This window comes from Podarcis liolepis (genome assembly GCF_965112155.1).
Source record: "Podarcis liolepis genome assembly, chromosome: 1".
Taxonomy (NCBI): Eukaryota; Metazoa; Chordata; class Lepidosauria; order Squamata; family Lacertidae; genus Podarcis; species Podarcis liolepis.
Window position 1 is genome coordinate 56503070 of NC_139554.1, and position 13082 is coordinate 56516151.

General features: G+C 41.6%; 1 protein-coding gene and 1 long non-coding RNA gene across 3 annotated transcripts in view; one reads left to right on the forward strand and one right to left on the reverse strand.

The window, feature by feature from the left end:
* Positions 1 to 13082, forward strand: part of LOC310689190 — a 606488-nt gene that overhangs the window by 341959 nt on the left and 251447 nt on the right. The gene's annotated exons all lie outside the window — the stretch shown is intronic.
* LDLRAD3 (low density lipoprotein receptor class A domain containing 3) overlaps positions 1 to 13082 on the reverse strand; it is a 123819-nt gene that overhangs the window by 46316 nt on the left and 64421 nt on the right. For both annotated transcript variants that reach the window (XR_014517058.1, XM_083465218.1), the window contains exon 4: positions 12871 to 13005. Coding sequence is in view for 1 of the 2 variants with exons in the window: in XM_083465218.1 (XP_083321344.1) it covers positions 12871 to 13005 (135 nt within the window). In the remaining variant the exon portion in view is untranslated. The remainder of the gene's footprint in view (positions 1 to 12870; positions 13006 to 13082) is intronic.

Here is a 13082-nt window from a genome sequence, read left to right on the forward strand (position 1 = left end):
GGGGTGAATGAAGTTTTAGGGGACCATAGTCAGACTTTTATATGCCTGTTGTCTTTGTCCATGGAAATTTCTTGGCAGGGTTACTGGAGTGGCTTGCCGGTTCCTGCTCCAGGTGGATCACGTTTGGTCAAAGCTCTCCCAGCAGTGATGTATGGAAGTGAGAGCTGGACCATAAAGAAGGTTGATCGCCGAAGAATTAATGCTTTTGAATTATGGTGCTGGAGGAGACTCTTGAGAGTCCCATGGACTGCAAGAAGATCAAACGTATCCATTCTTAAGGAAATCAACCCTGAGTGCTCACAGGAAGGACAGATCATGAAGCTGAGACTCCAATACTTTGGCCACCTCATGAGAAGACTCCCTGGAAAAGACCCTGATGTTGGGAAAGATGGAGGGCACAAGGAGAAGGGAACGACAGAGGACGAGATGGTTGGACAGTGTTCTTGAAGCTACTAACACGACTTTGACCAAACTGTGGGAGGCAATGGAAGACAGAAGTGCCTGGCGTGCTCTGGTCCATGGGGTCACAAAGAGTCGGACACGACTAAACGACTAAACAACAAGTCAGACTTTATTTTAGAAACTAGAACTCCAGGCATAAGCACCCACTACAAAATACATAGCACTGTAACCCACCTCCCAAAGTAGAGACGGCTAATATGCCAAGAGCAGCAAGCCTCCCTCAGGCTAATACTTTCCCCTGAATCATGAAAACATGTTTTCACTTGACTGTGTTTGAGAACAGGCTGGAAATGCCAGCTAAAGAATCAGAATTACAGAGGCTGCACCCCTGCTATTTGCATGTATGCTTGTGTTAATGGTATGGCAAAGTATTGCATATAGTTAGGTTTTGGGGGAGGACCTGTGACCTACCCACCCATTTGTTGTTGGGCTGCAACTCCCATCACCTCTGATTACTGGCCATGCTGGCTGTTAACTGATGGGTCCAACAATAGCTGGGAAGGAGCCACAGATTTCCCATCCTTGAGTGATTTCATTGAATAGGTCATTTACGGAGTTGTATCACTGATAAATATTTACTGGCTAGAATAAGGACCAATTCACATAGTATCCTCCTCCTCCTCAGAAGGGAAGCAGGTGTATTTTTGTAATCCTCCTCTGCCTGGAGAAGGGGTGAGACTGGAACAGCTTGCAGGGCAGGTTTAATTTGCTGGAAGCAGTACTTTTGGAGGAAAGATCAGCAGCCCAGGGCTCAGCAAATGCCACAGTGACTCCGAGTTTCATGTGCTGAAGCCACCTTTACCTACTAAGGAGGAACAGCAGCTGCCTGGTTCAGTGACGTGCTGCACTTGGAAAAAAAAATAATTAGAGACTACTGATGATCCTCACAAAAATTAGGAGAGGCTCTTCTCATACACTACATTAGCAATCTTTATAAAAACTTTGCAAGGTAAGTAGGCCAACATAACTACCTCCAAATAACAGATTTGGGGGGCGGGGGACTGAGGCTGAAAAGTAGTGATTAGCCAAAAACCACACAGTGAGATTTGAACCAGGTATTTCCAAGCTCATGTTCACTCTCTTGTATGATATTTTTCAAACAAAGACGACCAGAGTTGAACAGGAAACATATTAATAGGATTACAAGCTGTCTGGCATTGCTGAAGGTATCTGGTTACATCTTTTCCCAGAAACAAGACACAGAGCAAAACACAGAAGTGCACAATTTTGGCGACAGAGGAAAATACACCTGTATAGATGCCAGGTATCCAGCCTCCAGCAACAGCCCTGAGAATACAGTCACCCTATTCAGTTGTATATGAGCTGTTCAGCTAAGGGGAAGGGACTATACCTCCCAGTTTTGCTACCCTAAACCTCCATATGTTCACATCCCGCAAGCACCTCTGAATGTATATAGACCTCCTATGCCTGATCTGTACCCTACATTTTTGCAGGATAGAGACTGAGCATAGGAAGTATAAACAGGCAGGATCCACAAACATCAGTAGTGGGACCAGCAAACACAATCCTAGTACATGTTCACAGGGGAAATCCATAAATGCCACACAAGGAATCTGAAGCCTGATGATCCTAACCCTTCGCTGTATATAAAGAGTCTTCAGCCACATCCTGAGTTGGACTGGGATCCAGTTCCAGCAAAAGCACACAAGGGTGGAAAAGGGTGGAAAATTTAAAAGCATACTCTATAACTATAACTCGGCTGTTAAATTCAGTAACCTGCTCAAGCTATCAAGTCAAACCCAAGAATAAATTCCCTCCCCTTCCCATAATATTCTGTTCAAAGTGGAGTCATACAGGAAAACGTTGCTGCCAAACATGCCCTTTATGCCAAAACTGTTCAGGAAATGACTTCCTCTGTCTTAATTGCATACTGAGAAGCATCAGCAGAATTACCTGTGACACGTTCAGTAAATCAAAGTAATAACATTCAAGTTCACATGTTAAACCTAGGAAAGAGGAAATCATGGCAGAGAGAAACGAAAGCCTAACCAACCTTTTTTCTCAACCTTGGGTCACCAGATGTTGCTGGACTACAAGGGATGATGGGAGTTGTAGTCAAACAGAATTTGGTGACCCACGGTTGAGAAAGGATGCTCTAGCCTTCGCTATAGTTTGTCAATTTGAGCATCACATCACATCTGCAAAAGAATGGTTCCAGTTTCTGGGTTGCTAGCCAAATACAAACCATGGTTTGTCAATTCAGACATGCCAAACCATAATTATGAGCCCTTAATCTTGGCAGTCCTGATCTGACTGCTGATTGGAACTCACAAGGCATGGCAAGCCAGTGGCTGCAGCACCATGGAAAGTTCTTAGTAAACAACTTGAAGACAGACTGAAGAGACCTGAGACCTACCTTCAGTTTACCCTCCCTAAGCACCGCCCACTTGCTTGAAGGATGTCAATTCTTAAAGGGCCAACCCCCTGGCCTGCAGATTGGCACTTCTCTCTCTGACCCCCCACCTAGCATTCTCCTAGCATCACTGGATAGATATGATAGTCAGGAGGCGCACTGCCTTTGGGGCTCAGGGAAAGGGGATTCCTGAATGTCATGGCTCTGTTTCAATGGATGCTGTTTCTGAAGAATCTTGCCTGCCAGATCCAGGCTCAGGGCCTCAAGCTCAATGTTGGAAGCCTGATCCATGTTCCGAGCCAGCAACCCAGCGGCCTTTGACTCAGCTGGCTCATCCTCTTCCTCCGATTCCAAGCTCTCGAAGCTCCAAGCAAAGGCCATGACACTGTCAGAACTGAATTGCAAATGTCTCTTTTATTCCACTGTTCATTTTGTTTTTATTTTTAACCCAGTCTACTTCCTTCTCAATTATACTCATTAAGCATGAGTCATGATGAAAGCAAGTGGAACAGCTCAGTATTTCATTCCCGCTGTGCAGGTCAGATGGTGAACAACTGATCTTCAAACAGAAATTTATACACCTATGGCGCTTCATCAAGACTTCAGAACATATGTTGAAAATATGAGCAGTATTATGCAGTGATCCAGCACACAGGCAGCTTTGACAGCAGCAGGAATTACAGTACAGCAAGCACCCATCCTCGCCAATGTATATCACATGGCAAGAGGACATTTAATCCCTCTTTACTTCAGTAGAGACTGGGCACTGTGGCAGGAGAATGTACTGAATAGCAGTAAGCATTTAGTGCACCAGTGGACCATATTCTTCTTCCTGACAAAGAAAGATAGGTGAGTTTCTTCAGGGTCTTTTTTAAGACAGAAGAGTGCCTGTTCTGCCCAAGACTGAAAGGAGACACCCAGCCCCAATCTGTGATACACTATGTGGCCACAACTCTTTTAAGCAACCTTCCGACAGCTTACTTACTGAAATAGCTACCACATAATATTTCTGGTGCATTAGAGCCATTCAGACAACCATTAAGGTTTTTGACTGCTCTTGCCTGACATTGGAAAGGAACAAATCTGGTTGATTGGTTCACACAGAGATGATCATACAGTCTCGGGAATATTTAAGCATTCTACATGCCACCGGCCTTTGACAGAAAACACCTTACTGAGGTCACCAAATAGGCAGGAGATGGAACATTAATCACCATGCATCAAGCTTTCATCTCCCGTTGCTTAGAAGTGATGGAGAAGGGTAAGGAATAGAACAAGCAATAAAGCAAAGAACCCCCACCTTTACCCTTTTGTGTTCATAGCTTCAGTGTGACTGTTGGTTTGATAAATGACTGGGAGTAAGTGGGAAAACTCTGTGGCTTCATAGCTTCTATTACTGGATTCTCTCCTGCTGAGAACCAGCTCTCTTCCAAAGGGAAACCTGTGGTGTGATGTGCATTTGTTAACCAAGAGACTGCACTAACACAGACCGCAGTCCTCATAGGTGTCATCTAACTGACCAGAATATCAAGAAAATTCCAGCAAGGGTTCCCATAATCAAGTCCATTCTACATCTTTGTTAAATGGTGAAATGTGTGTTGCATTCTGAGACGTTAGGTTAGGCAACCTAATATGCAAACTTCTATTGGCATGTGAGAGTTGGAGCTTTCAACTTATAGCGATCTCTTACTAAAAAGTGTGAATGCTCCTATACCAAAGGAAGATGTCTTAACAAAATATACTAGTAGGTGTAACATGGATGTTGACACTGCCTGGGAGGAATTGGCAACTGCTGCCTATCACAAAGCAAAACTAAGGACTAAGTGGAATATACAGTTTGTTCAATAAAGATAAAAATAAACCAAGATGAACCATTTCTTATGATCCACATGTGGACTTTGTACAATTAGAGGTAGGGCTGATATCAACCCTACCTCTAATGGTGCAAGGTCCACATCTGAAACCTAAAAAACTGGTTAATCTTGGTTTATTTTTATTGAACAAACTGTATATTCCACTTGATTAGAATAAAACCTTTAAGCAGTTTCCAAAGGATATCTGAATTATTGGTTAAAAATGATTAAAAACAACTACTTAAAACATCTAATAGCTAATTAAAATTAACAGTAAACAAACAAAAAAAAAGATTAAAATACATCAACATCCACATGTCTGAATGTGCTTCATTAAACATGTCAGCTTCATAAATCATTGTTTAAAGTTGGCTGCTTGCAACAATAGGTAAGACTAACCAGTTTTGTCTGGGTTCAGACGTAACACTAAGCAATGCAAAATGTTGTTAGTACAGTGGTACCTCTGGTTATGAACTTAATTCGTTCCGGAGGTCTGTTCTTAACCTGAAACCATTCTTAACCTGAGGTACCACTTTAGCTAATGGGGCCTCCCACTGCCACCACCGCATGATTTCTGTTCTCATCCTGAGGTAAAGTTCTTACCTCAGGATGAGTCTGTAAGCTGAAGTGTTTGTAAGCAGAGTCTGTAACCCGAAGTGTTTGTAACCTGAGGTACCACTGTATTGGCCATTGTGTTGTGCACTTTTCATCTGGGAGGAAACTCCAGCTCCTTGAGAATCATTTTATCTTATAATCCTGTACTCATATTTTCCACTGGAAGGGATGGGGAAATCCCTGTAACTACAGCAGCAGAATGTCTGCAACTGCAAGTAACCCCCAGCTCAGAAGGGAGAAACAGAGGGAAAGTGTGGCAGGAGGAGTAACCTCCATTTTACCCTACTGGAGTCATGGGGAGGAGAATTACTTATGCCAGGTCTATCCAGACATAGATTCTTGCTCCTCTTGTGGGTGTGTTTGTGCAATCAGGGGGTCTATGAATGTGTTCCTCTCCAACGCCACCCATTATTTCACTCCATTTTGGGGGACCCATGGGTGCAAATCCACTGTCAAAGCTTTTCTACAGTGCTTTGTGTCATTTCCATGAGTACGTTTCTGGCAGGAGCTAGCAGTTCTCCATTTGTGGCTGTGCTAGCAGAGTCTACTTCATCCTAAGACCACTCACCTAGTGAGCCAGTGGGTGCAGAGCTGCACCCTGTGTGGGATTAATGAATGAATAATAAATTGAGTATATCTCAAAAGTATGCATGTTAATAAAACAGTTCTGAAGTAAAACACATTTTTACTTTGTTTTTATATTATGCATTCATGAAATGCATCAGGTAAACATACTAAAAGAAGCATTTCCTCCTGCGTGAAAGAGAAAATGGTGTGGGACATTCGCATTTCCCCCCTACATACTTGTATTAACTGTTTTAAAAAGCCCATTTCCTAATTAATCAGAGATACTTTAATATAGCAAGAGGTTTTTAATTGATTTACCAATTAACCAAACTAAATGGGGGAAAGCAAATGATAAAAGGGTAGAACTATTTGAATTCCTATCTTTCTCAAAGTCGTATCACAGCATACAGATCCCAAGCTCCCTAAGGGGGAAAACCATAATATGCAAGTAGTAAAGGTAAGGGTAAAGGTACCCCTGCCCGTACGGGCCAGTCTTGACAGACTCTAGGGTTGTGCGCCCATCTCACTTAAGAGGCCGGGGGCCAGCGCTGTCCAGAGACACTTCCGGGTCACGTGGCCAGCGTGACAAAGCTGCATCTGGCGAGCCAGCGCAGCACACGGAAACGCCGTTTACCTTCCCGCCAGTAAGCGGTCCCTATTTATCTACTTGCACCCGGGGGTGCTTTCTTACTGCTAGGTTGGCAGGCGCTGGGACCGAGCAACGGGAGCGCACCCCGCCATGGGGATTCGAACCGCCAACCTTTCGATCAGCAAGCCCTAGGTGCTGAGGCTTTTACCCACAGCGCCACCCGCGTCCCATGCAAGTAGTAGATTCTTATTATTACTTCCTATATGTAAGGTAAGTTTCTTAACCAGAAAGGAGGGGGAGAGATAGTACTATTTTATGCCAGATGCCAACAATTACTCATTCCCATCGGCACACAATGACCAGAATTACATTAGCACAAATCAGTTTAATATATTGCATATATTAAAATCCACTTAGGTTTTATTTGGTGTGAAATCTAGTGCAATGAAAAGTCTGAACTGACAACCCCTTATGAGATCATAAGTACCTTGCAGGCAGCTGCTCTGGAAGCTTTCTGTTCCCTGACTGCTATTCTACAGGGTTCACTTATAGGAAGCACAGTAGCCCACTTAGTTTTGTTCTCTGTGAAATGCACCCAGGTAGCTACAGTGGTCAGCTTTGTGGTATGGCTCTTTGCCAACTGCACCTGGATTCAGGCTCAAAGCTGCTTTGTCTTCTGAAGAACAACCTAGATTTGAAGCGGTAGCCTTAGTTTAAAAAGTTCTTGAAAAACTGTTGTAAGTGAAGAAAGCTGAATCAAATTTAAATAAAATGTACATATTACACATTTCAATGAATGCACGTCTGAAATGAGGATTTTAAAGGAGTTGAAAAGCACTACTTGATTCATTGTGACCCACTGGGATAAGGAGGAGTGTGAATGGCATGGCAGGCCTCTCTGTAGTTATTGCCTAAAAGCAAGAGCTAGGTAGTGAACACTTGACAACCTTAGGTCAGGTGTTCACGATTCACTGTTGGCTCAAGCCTGAAAACTTTTTTCTAACCTGAAAGCTTTTTTCTAGAAAAAGAGGTGCCGGAACTCACCACGAACACCTTCATTCTCTTAGAATGGCAATGGAGCTCACCTGAGAGGTGCTGGTACTGACTTCCAGTGAGTTTTGGCAGAAAAAAGGCTTGCTGGAAACTAGCCTACGTGTAGCAGGCCTTCAGAAAATCCCATTCCTAGAGAATTTGTGTAGTGTAGGTGACATCATTCGGGAGGAATTTCAATCCATAATGCCCCTTAAGGCACTCCATCCAACTTTGTTTAAAATTCCAAGGGCTTGAGAGAAGAGCCTGCGGAGAAGCAAGCCATGCATATATACTGTAGATGTGGGGATATCAATAATAGAAGCCCCAGCAGTTCTCTAATCCTGCTACGACAATCTTATCCCAAGACAAATTGAGGTTGTTGGTGGGCAACCAACACACGTGGCAAACCCTGTTAGGAGGCAAGCATTCATCTCCAGACACAAATCAACCTTTCCCTTTACTCTCTTGATAGAGCAGATAATTACAAAACCTAGGAGAGAAATGATGCAGAAATTAGCTGCTGGTTCTCAGTTCCTGGTTAACACAAAAGTCTGAAACAGAGCAGTTTAGTTACTAAGGAACTAAAAATCCAAAATAAGCTTTAATCTAACCCATATCATAAACACATGTTTGAGATCCACAATAACTTTCTCCAATCAAAACCATATTTTTTGCACAGTGTTTGTATATGATGAACTCAGATTACAATTACAAATAAGGAACTGGGGCTAGGTGTGCCCCACTCAATGAGCTTAGATTTGATCTTTTATGGAAATAATGAACTGGAAAGGAATAAGTAATTAAATTCAGCATTGTGGAGAGGAATTCTTTTGAGGGGAGAGGAAAGGTTACAAAAAGTATGCATGGAATTATTTGTGCTAAACCACATAAAGAATTATACAAGACAAGTGAGCCACCAAATCAAAATTTTCCTGCTTTCAGCAAACACTTTTCTCCAATTAACACGGAACTATTCACCCTTCTAAATCAAGCAAGATTGCAAAACTAAATGCGTAATTGACAGATTCGTAAAAAAGACTAAAAAAACCCAAAAAAAACCTCAAAGTGCAAGATAGTTGCACAATGGTATTCAATTACTAGCTCATCATAGGCATCTGCTTTGCATCTTGTAAAAGATGTCCCCTAAAATGATAAAATCACTTCTTCTTTTAAAGACTAATGAAGTACATTTTACTGTGGAAAAAATGAGTGCAATAGGCAAGAGAATAACTTATCAGGAAAAGTTATATCCAGCTGATTAAACTTTCTGGAAGCTACTTCTGAGCACCAGATGCTATAAGCAAGCTATTTGCGGCTACTAAAATATGCACAAGCACAGGCTTGCTTTAATTAAGCTTTTGGTGTCATTTCATTTGTATCTGTTCTCAAGAATTTTCTTTCTTTTTATTTAGTCTGCCTTTAACTATTAAGCTCCAGATGTAGTTTGCATTTGGACTAAGCTGATGTACAGTAATTGCACGTTAAGCTTCAGTTTACAGCCTACGTAAATAACAAGCCAAAGACAGACTCAATAAAAGGAAACTTAGCACAGCCAGAATTGGGCAGTAAGGAATCAGGAAGTCTAAGCAATATTGCAGCCATGTGAGCTTAAGGATATTTCAATCTGCCGTGTGTAAAGGACTGGTTACAGGCTCAACGTGAGGCAGAGTGCACTAGAAGCCATTTCCATTTTAGAAATAAGACACTGGAGTATTTCATTGCAAATCAGGATGTGCCTGCAGCATTTGGCAGGCATTTCTAGAATCCACAGCACAGCAGGGTTCTGATCCTGGTTCATTTTCTTCTCAGTAAACTGTCGAGTTTCTGGATTGAACCATTCACTTTTGATATCTTAGGAGGAAACTAGTATTGCACTGGCTGAAGAGAAAACTAGTATTGTACTGGGTGAACTAATAGGAAGTGTCTATCTTCAATAAGTTGTACTTTTTATCCTGGAACGTACTAAGTAATTACTTCTTGCTTGACTTTGCTCTTGGTTGAGAAAAACTAAAGAGAAAGTAAGATGTACACAGTCCATCATTCTTCAAAGAATCATCCCGGTCTTGTTTCTTTGCACTTCGTTTCACCTTGGTAATACTTTGACACCATCAAAACCTTTGGCACCAATCCTGTGGTGTCAAGAGTGGTCAGAGACTGGATGAAGGTGATGAAGGTGGAGGTCAGGCATATGGTCTGCCCACATAAGCACATTATCAGGGAAGATCAGATTGCTCATGCAGATGGAAAATATATGAAAAGGCTCCCAGATTTGTTGGGAGGGTTTTGGTTCCCTTGGCAAACTCCTTTGAGTAAATCCACAGTGTCTGCTAGAAATTATTCTCACCATCTCCTTCTGGTGAGAAGGCTGCATACTCATACCTAGAATAGTCTTAACTCAGAAACCATTATTCATGTCCTACAAAATCAAATAATATCACAATGTGTGCCTGCTCTTGAAGACCAAAGCCAACATAAAATATAGCAGCTACCAGAGGTTTAAAATGCTCTGGTTTCAAATCATGGAAATGATACAAAACCATGAAGCTTTAAAAGACTTAACGCACACATGCCTTGGATACACATAAAGGATACATATATATAGAAGGCATTTTATGCAAGTTGAAGTTATAGAAATACTTTTATAAATAAAATAATGTAGAGATGAGATCTTGATGGATGGCCCTTAAGAAAGGCCAACATCAGACCATAAGCATCTTCAACAGAAAACACAAGACTTTGGGCTGGGATACTCCATAAGTATTAAGATAGAAGGAAATGTGTCTGACTTCTGAAATTTAATTTCATATTTTATCTCCTCTTAACGCTGTCAAGCAAAAATGAAACTATGTGTTCAGGAAAAGTTTAATAAGTTTGGCACCTACTTTTGGTATTGGGAAAGATGTGAGAAATAGAAGAGATATGGATTGTGTTGAAAATCAAACGCTAAAGGACTTGCCTGAATGGGTAACATGCAAATTGGTTGAGGGCTCTGCAATAACCATTATCGGATCCTGCAATCTTTCTGTTAGCATGAGACTACGGAACCGCTGACTTGAGCGTAATCACAAACACTAAACTTGCATCTTTTAATGGATCACTTATCCCTCCTGCCTTAAGGAACTGGAAAATGGCTAAAAGAAGGTAGTCACTGAAGGCCAGACTGCAGTCTCAGCAGATCCAAGTGGGGTTAATAGCCAGGTTTTTCTTCTTTCCTTGGAAAATGTTTGAGTGCAGACAAAATGCTAATCAGAAGGCGAATGTCTTCAATGCCTGGTAATAGAATACTCGAACTAACAATTAATGAGGCTTGCAGACCACCCAGCCTGTAATTGGGCAACAATGCTATCATTAAACTAATAACAGCATTGTGGGGATATTACCATGCTTTGGCACTTTGCAAGCATCATTCAGAGTCAGTTAAGGAACCAATAAGCACAGCAGTAAAAGGAAAATGAGTTCACAGGAGCCAAACGGGTTAAAAGAAAGAAGAGCTTTTAACAAGCATGTGAGAGGGCACAGAAGTCCACTAGGAAAGTTGGGATTGATGCAACAGCAGATTTTGCGGTGGACTTTATTTATACACTATTTCCAGAACACACACACAAATGGGGGAGGGGATATTTGAGGGGGGGGGATGAAGTGGCTATGGAATTACTGTTAAATTTAAGGAAATACTTGAATGGATAATGCGAACACGCAATTGCTTCATTTTAAATAAGGTAAAGAAAAAGAAAAGATTTACAATGCAAACCTACGGACTTCTCAGAAGAAAGTTCATTTGAGCATACAACTTAAGATACCAATACATATACGAACACAGGAGGCATAGGCTTGAAAGGGACCATATATGGCTTTGAAGTAATGAACTACCTTAATAAAAAACAAGCATAACCACAAAGCTTTCGTGATTCTCTGCAGTATATTTGACTGGGACTTTAGAAAAGTATACTGCAATGTATTCCATCTGAGACCCCTGAACAGTAAAGAGAGGGTGAACAACTTCATTTTGTAGATGGTGAAACTGAGCCAAAAACCCCCAGAGAAGCTGACAAAGTTATTTTCTGTGAATTAATTGCCACTGTTAAAAATTTTCTCTTCACAGGGTCTCAGAAATTCTGCAAGTATATATTAGAATTCACATGGATAGCACGTGGCATTATAAAGCATCTTTAAAACACACCTGTTTGTTTCCCTTTTACATTTGTGTGCACATGTTTTGTTGCTTAGAGTCACATTTAGAAACCTACACAAAGTGACAGAAAATCCTCAGAACTGGGAATATGGAAGAGTTTGTTTTATTCATTTTCACACTTCTTTATCAATATTGGCTTTAGAGTTATATTAAAGACAGTACACACCTCCACATCACCTGTGTTGATAACACGTGGGTTTTAGCTTTTAAAAAATATTGAAGACAGTTCTACCCAATTCCTCTCCTTCTTTCATATGTGCCACTTGCCTGCAAAATGCCTTTGCCTTTTTGATTTGATATCCTGCTTTATCAGTACCCGAAGGAGTCTCAAAGCAGCTAACATTCTTCTTTCACTTCCTCCCCCACAACAAACACTCTGTGTGGTGAGTGGGACTGAGAGACTTCAAAGAAGTGTGACTAGCCCAAGGTCACCCAGCAGCTGCATGTGGAGGAGCGGAGATGCGAACCCGGTTCCCCAGATTACGAGTCTACCGCTCTTAACCACTACACCACACTGGCTCTCTACAAAAGGTTGTAGACATGGTTTTTTGAGGGTTAGGCATTGATTTTGGAGTTGTACTGCACTTCCACAACACCTGGGTATGACAGACTCTTAGATGTTGCTTTCTGAAGGTTAGGCACTGGTCAACAACCGCCCGCCCTCTCTGAATACCAAACACTGGTGACAAACAGGTGAATGCTGTTGTCTTAATGCCTTGCTTCTTTTGAACTTCCAGGGGCATTTGGGCATGTTGTTTTTTGACGTCCTAAGGACCAACAAGCCACTTGGTTTGTTGACTGTGACACCTTGTGTACAGTTCCCAAAGCTCTTGCTGAAGCCAAGAAATTTCCTGGTGGAGATTTGATCTGAAATGATCTTCATGGTTATGGAACTGGCAACATGTCTGCTACACACCATGCAGTACTTACAAGAATTTGTGACATTCACAGAGAAGACACTACGGGAGATAAATAGCATATTATTTTGACAAAAAAGTTGAGGCTTGCTCTGAAAAAAAAAATCAAGAAATGATAGACATGTTTGTCCAGAACTCCCTAAATATAATTTATATAATAATAATAGAATGCTAAAATGTTTCAACACAGGCAAAGAAAGCAATATGGTTAATTAAGAATGAGGTTGAGAGAATTCTGTACCTGGCTGTGAAAATCATATTCTACTTACCAGAAGGGTTTCCACAGCTATCCTCATCACTGTTGTCATGGCAGTTATCCTGATTGTCACACATAAAGCTTTTATCAATGCACAAGCCGTTCCTGCAGTGGAATCGGTCAGTAGAGCATATCAAGGGATTCGCTGCTGTAAAAACAAAAGGAACAACATTTTGCTCTAAACTTAAGACTTCACCCAAACAGGCAAGGGATTTCCAAGGGAAA